General features: G+C 36.2%; 1 protein-coding gene across 1 annotated transcript in view; it reads right to left on the bottom strand.

The window, feature by feature from the left end:
* LOC107095538 (interleukin-10 receptor subunit beta-like) overlaps positions 1-3,404 on the bottom strand; it is a 15,399-nt gene extending 11,995 nt beyond the window's left edge. Inside the window, exons 1-2 of the mRNA XM_015391673.1 lie at positions 3,168-3,404; positions 378-501 (exon numbers count right to left, since the gene is read on the bottom strand). Of these exons, the coding sequence (XP_015247159.1) occupies positions 378-501; positions 3,168-3,219 (176 nt within the window). The 5' untranslated portion in view covers positions 3,220-3,404. The remainder of the gene's footprint in view (positions 1-377; positions 502-3,167) is intronic.
* Positions 3,405-6,815: the final 3,411 nt, after the last annotated feature.

Below are 6,815 nucleotides of genomic sequence, written 5' to 3'. Positions count from 1 at the left end.
ATGGTTTGCTGCTGTCTGTTTGGACCTTTCTGAACATGTGCAGCAAATGGACTGATCCAATATGGTGGACACTGAGGGGGGGGCTGAGACACACTTAATATTATCAGCGTGCTGATGGCATTTTAGCAAAAGGATTTTTATCAAAAACATAATTAATGTGCAGAAATAAGGAATAGTTGGATTAACCATACATGGAAACAGAATAAAATTGGGCCGCCAGGAACTTGGGGCCCCAAGCAGCAGCCTAGTCTTGCCTAATGGTAAATCCCCACCCTGCAGCATCAGGTTTTGCCGTCTGTCTGCGGAGATGTTCATATTTCTACTTCATGTAGAGACAGACGGCGGGCGGTCAGTTTAGGAGCAGTGGTCGGACTCACAATGTCTTAGTGGTGTAGAGCAGCCCGCTGGGGGCTCCTGCAGGCGGATCCCAGGTCAGGATCAGGTTCAGGTTCCTGGAACTCAGCCGGACGTTGGTTGGACTGCTGAGGTTTCCAGATTCCACTGCATAGATCCAGGAACAAAGTTAGGAACCAGACTGGACAGGAATGTCGGGCCTTTCTACTAACCTTTACTGGAGTAACTTTATGAAACACAACGTACTTTTAGAAGTAGTTTAACTAAGCTGTACTTCTGCTTTTACTGGAGTAAACAATATGAAGTTCTGCTAATTTTACTTTGAGTAAAATATTTTGGCTACTTCAACCACCATAAATAACTGCATTGATTGAATAACAAAGAAAAAGTACGGAAGAGGATTAGGGCCACTGAAAAAAAAAATTAAATGAGTTTTAAATTTAATTTCAGTTTTAAAAATTCTGAGATTAAAGAAAGAATTCTGAGAAAAAAGTCAGAATTCTGACTTTTTTCCCATGTTAAACTGAAATAAAATTTAAAAATCAGTTAACTTTTTTCTTTTTTTTTCAGTGGCCCTAATCCTAAAAAAGTGATTTCATTTAAATCAAAATCTCTTTTCCATGATGCACCTGATTCCAGAAAACAACACATTTGCATTAATTTCCATAAAAATCAATAAAATGAATTAAAATTGTACAACCTTCCCCAAACAATAATAAAATAAAATTGTTTTGGATATGATGGGTTTAAGCAGAATTTGGGTTTTTAATCGACGGGAAAATGTTTTTATGGTAATTTTTGAGTTTTCAAAATAGAAATAAACAGTTTTTATAAAAATAACTTGTTCTATGTGGGATCAGAGGGTTTTTCTATCAGCTCAGAACATCTAAAAGTCACGTCGTTGGACTGTGGGAGGAAGCTGGAGTAACTGGAGAGAACCCACACATGCAGACGGAGACCTCCATTAGAAAGACCCTGTGCAGCTCAGAGGCTAAAGTTTAAAAACTTTTTCTCTCTTTCCCTGTTTCTATAGCAACCAAAGCAACAGTCACAGAAAGCAGCAAGAGCAAAAAGAAAAGGAACGCAGATACCAAAAAACAAAAAAACAAAAAGCAGTAGTGGTCCAAACCACTAGGGGGCGTTAAATCGAGAGGGCGCTAAAGACAAACCCGCTAATATTAACTGCTTTAAAATACTTTTAGATAATATTTCCAAAGATTAATACTAACTGTTTATGATAAACACATGACTGTATTTCCTTCAACCTTTCATCTGATCACCAGGGGCGCAGCCAGAAAATGTTTATAAGGGCGGCCAGGCAATAACCAATGTACACTGAGGGGGGCCGAAAGCGGATAGAACCTCAGGCCTTAGATGAGAATAACTATACTTTCCCACAGCCTTTACTAACATATAGACGCATATATTTATACATCTGTGCTTCTAGATAATAAGTATAGTTGATAAAATACTTTCAGGTTTGAATTCTGGGGCAAACATCTTTTCCATTGTCATTACTTACCTACTTTTATCGATAATCATTCTGCATAAAATTGATATTTACAAGACCTAATATCTACATAAATCGATTATTTAATACATTTTTTATCAAAATAGTTATTTATCTATTGTTTCACTCGACTCCTAGATGACTTGCAGAGACGCATCATTTACTCTTTACTCCATTTAACAAAATCTAGTTCTAAAAAGAGCATGAATTCTGCACTTGTCATCTTTATTGTTACTATATTGATGTATTTAATTAACCGCAGAGTTTCTGTTGTCAAGAAATTATGAATACATGAAAAAATAGTGAGTAATATATGAAAAATTAAAATGAACATTCCACTTGAGAGTTTTACTGCTGCCACTACGGAAGAGGATTAGGGCCACTAAAAAAAAAGTTAACTGATTTTGAAATTTTATTTCAGTTTAACATGGGACTTTAATCTCAGAATTCTGACTTTAATCTCAGAATTGTGGATCTTAATGTAGATGGGCACCATGAAGGAAGAGATGTTGGAGCACTCAGCTTCACTGACAAAGATGTGAGTTGTTTGAGGTGGCCAGTGACACATTGGAAGAAAATGACGGAATTAGGCAACTTTTTACGTGCCCGAGGGGTCGCCTCATTAATGGAGGAGCAGAAGGCCATTAAAACAAGAGAGTTAGTCTCTAAAACAGACATGGCTACGGCTTGATGCTAACATGTTTGTTAGCTGTCAGTCTCTAAAACAGACATGGCTACGGCTTGATGCTAACATGTTTGTTAGCTGTCAGAATTCTGAGAAAAAAGTCAGAATTGTGAGATTAAACTGAAATAAAATTTAAAATCAGTTAACTATTTTTTTTCCAGTGGCCCTAATCCTCTTCCGTATGCCACCATCTGTATTAGAGAGGAAAAATGGTAGAGGTGGCCCCCTCATCTAGCTCCGCCCCTGCTGTCACCACAGCTCTGTTTTGCTGCGCTTTTGCCCCTGCCGGCCACCGTATCTTCTTTTAACCTAACAAACTTTATTACACTGTAATTAATTCCTCCAGCAGGACTTATATTCACTTCAGCGCTTATTTTTTAAATTTAATTGTGTTTTTTAAAGTTTACTAAAGAAATTCTTGACAATGAAACGATTCCTTTTAAATATTTAAACAACTCTGGTTTATCTAAACTTCACTGTCTTTCTTTCCTCTGAGAATTAAACAGAATAAAACTTTTAATCATAAAGAGGAACAAAAGCCTTTGATGTGAATCGGAACCGCTAACTTCCTTCATGTTATCCTCAGATTAATGACTCACAGAAAGCAGACATATTTACCTGCGTTTAGAGCACAAACCATCAGCAGGAGAACCAGGAGAGCCGCTGACATGTTGATCCGAAAGGTCCGCCACGCGCCGCTCCTCTACCCAGAGCCCCCAGTCCTCCCAGTCCTCCCAGTACCGTTTAAAGCTTTTCATCCACTTTCTGTTCCCTTTCAGGAGCCGTGGCTGGGGAAGTACGCGGAAACTAAAAACAGCAGTTCTGCGCAGAGACGTCTATGGCCGTTGGACTTCAGGGAAACGTGACGTCATCGGTGGCTCGGTTGCATTCAGCTTCGTTTACAGTAAGCCTTACGGTAAATGTAAAATTATTGTGACTAGACCCTTATGTATTTCTTTTTAAAAGGAAGCAACTACTTATTTTTCTACATTGTCCTCCTCCAATAATAAAAATGTACAACATAAAACTATAACTTTAAAGTATTTATGTAATCCCTTTACATGCTTCTATTCACTACTGCTATTTTTACTTTTATTTAATTACTTTTTATTTTATTTTTTTTTTCTTTTGCTCAAACTCACTGAAAATTGTACTTCTTTCTGTATTATAAAACTTTTTCTAATAAAGTTTATTAAAAAAAAAAAAAAAAAAAAAGTAAGCCTTACGGTAAAATATCAAAATAAGAGCCTTCCCTTTCAAAATAAAATCTGGATTTTTTTTTATTTTTATTTTTTATCTACACAGGGCCTTAACTACGGAAGTGGATTGGGGCCACTGAAAAAAAAAGAAAGTTAACAGATTTTTAACTTTTATTTCAGTGTAATATGAGAAAAAAAGTCAGAATTCTGACTTTAATCTCAGAATTTATACTTTTTTTCTCAGAATTCTGACTTTAATCTCAAAATCACTGCTGCTTAGATTAGATTAGATTAGATGAGCTTTATTGATCTCACAGCGGAGAAATTCACCGGTCACATATTGGCATAGAAGTTACAGAAAGTGCAAACAAGGAGAAAAAAGGTGCATTAAGAATAAACAATATATATACAGTATATCAAGATAAATTAGGATTAGGGTGGAAGTGGTGCAGTGGTGCAAGCTTACCTGCATTTAAAAAAATGAAATAGTCTAGGGAGCTGTACTAAATTTCTTTTTGTTTACACTTGTGTGTAAAAAATGACAAAATAAAATTTGTCTAAGTCTCAGAATTCTGGCTTTTCTCAGTCAGAATTCTGAGATTAAATTCAGCATTCTGACTTTTTTCTCATATTATACTGAAATAAATGTTTAAAATCAGTTAACTTTTTATTTTTTTTCAGCGGTCCTAATCCTCTTCCAAAAAGTTAGTTTATTTCAAAACAAAACCTGAAATGAAAAAGAGGTGAATATCAAAACTATTTTTATTTATTTGGAATCAGAATCAGCTTTTATGCAACAAGTAATTTGACTCCAATTTTACAGCCTCGCAGTGAAGAAACATTAAGAATGGCAACACTGGTTATCATAATTTTTTAAAAAGTGTGAATTTTATCTTTATGAGTAATTTTAATTCAAAGCTCACATCCATTCTACTCCTTGTGTCTACAGGACTTCCCTCCTATTACCGCTGAGCATGCTGGGGGTTTATTTGAAAATATTGCCAGAGCTTTTTCAGTATTTTCTTGGGAAATGTCTATTATTTCATGTTGGAAAGCAGATATGACACAATTTTGAATTTATTTTCAAACTTGGCTATTTTGGTTCTACATACAGTTGTGATTTTTTTAACACATTTTTTTTGCTGCTTGTTACGTTCAAAAATGTAGGTTCATAAAAGAGAAACTGAGTCGACACAGAATAGGAATTTTTGGCTTCTGCAGAAGGAGAGAGCCGCGTTCAGCTACATCTACTCTCTGACTGACTTCTTCTGCAAAGCCTTTTTATTAGCAGATCATAACACATGGGGTGGGCTACAAAATAGACTGTTCTTCTGACAACGCAATTGATCAGGTCATAGGACAAAATGCTCCTCTGATTGAATCACAGAATAGGGTGCCACATTTCTGGCTTCAAATATAAAGATGTAAAATTGTAATTTTTTTGTGAAGAATCAACAATCGAGAAACAATCATGAAGTGGAACGAAATTTATTGGATATTTTACTGTTTTAACAAATAAAAAACTGAAAAGTGGGGCATACAAATTGAATTGGCTGCTTTACTTTCGGTGCAGCAATCTCTCTCCAGAATTTCAGTGAGGATCTCTGAATGATCCAATGTTGACCTAAATGACTGATAAGCATAAATAAAATCCATCTGTGTGGAATCAAGTCTCTGTATAAATGCACCTGCTCTGTGATCATCTCAGAGGTCAGTTCAAAGATCAGAGAGCATGGTGACGAGAAGTTTAAAGCTGGATTTTTAAAAAAGATTTCCCAAGCTTTAAATATCCCAAGGAGCACTGAACAAGCGATAATATAGAAATGGAAGGAGTATCAGACCACTGCATATCTACAACAACAACAATCGGCCATATACTGCACACTTTATGGAGGAAAGTCCTTTCCTAAAGAGATCCATAAAAAGTCTGGTTTAAAGTTTCCTACAATTCAACCTGGGAGATAAAGCAAACAGGTGGAAGAAGGTGCTCTGATCAGATTAAAAACAAAATCCAACTTTTTGGCAACAATGCAAAACGTTAGGAACTCTGAAAAGAACCTGAAGGAAGATAAAAAGTTACAATAAGAAGAGATTTACTGGCTTTGCAATTTGGATGAGGGAAACTGCTCCATCCCTTCCTGCACCTGATGCAGGCAGGAGAAAAGATGCTGCTGTCTTTTCCTCCATCATGCCTCTGCTAGTGATACCAAAAAGTGAAAATAATCACTCTTCCTACAGATGATATTGTCTCTGGGAAGAGCTTGGATAACAAACAGACAAAAACAGTCCTTCAGTGTGTGTCCTGGACCAGCTAATCTTAAAAGCCAGGATGGATTTTTCAATAAAAAGAAAAATCCTCGTATCTTTAAAAAAAAAAAGGTGAAAAGGGGCTACAGTAAGTGTGAGGGACCGAGCCAGCCAAGCATGAGGACACAGTGGTGATTGTCAAGAAACTGGGTTTTATTTCCCCAAAGTAATAATAATCCAAACAAAGGTTTCAGGGCCCTTAAAAGAAGTCAAATCAAGAGATTAACTAAGGGCAAAAAATATAAAGCTCAAACTAACTAAACAAACAAAAACTGACCTGACACACAGCAAACAAAGGGGACTTAAATGCTGGCCGATCAGACCAGACTGACACACTGAGGAAGAGGTAGGGAGAACATCTACAGCAATTTAACAAAAAATAACTAAACAGTTAGCTTAAGGATTAAACTTAAATGGCAATCATTAAACTAATTAACAAAATTAGCAAATCACAAAAGCAAGAAGAAGAAATTATGCAACATATTTAAAATGTGGAGTCCATGGTCTCCCCCCATAGTGGAACTCAAGATGGTACGACCCAATCAGTCCATGATTATGTCAGCCACATTCTCCCAATTGAAGGCGCTCCATGTAACCATCACAGTAAGAGCTGAAAACAGGTGCAAAATTTTTTTCATGGACAATAAACTGATTTAGCACACTCAAACTTAAAGGCATACTATGCAACATTTTTCAGTTAATGTGTTCCATAACATTTTGGATGATTAAATGAGTCATTTCAGGTCGAACAAAGGTTTTC

The sequence above is a fragment of the Cyprinodon variegatus genome, unplaced genomic scaffold, assembly GCF_000732505.1.
Source record: "Cyprinodon variegatus isolate N-32 unplaced genomic scaffold, C_variegatus-1.0 Scaffold555, whole genome shotgun sequence".
Lineage (NCBI taxonomy): Eukaryota > Metazoa > Chordata > Actinopteri > Cyprinodontiformes > Cyprinodontidae > Cyprinodon > Cyprinodon variegatus.
The sequence above is the reverse complement of the archived record's forward strand: the minus strand, read 5'-3'. Positions and strand labels throughout refer to the sequence as shown.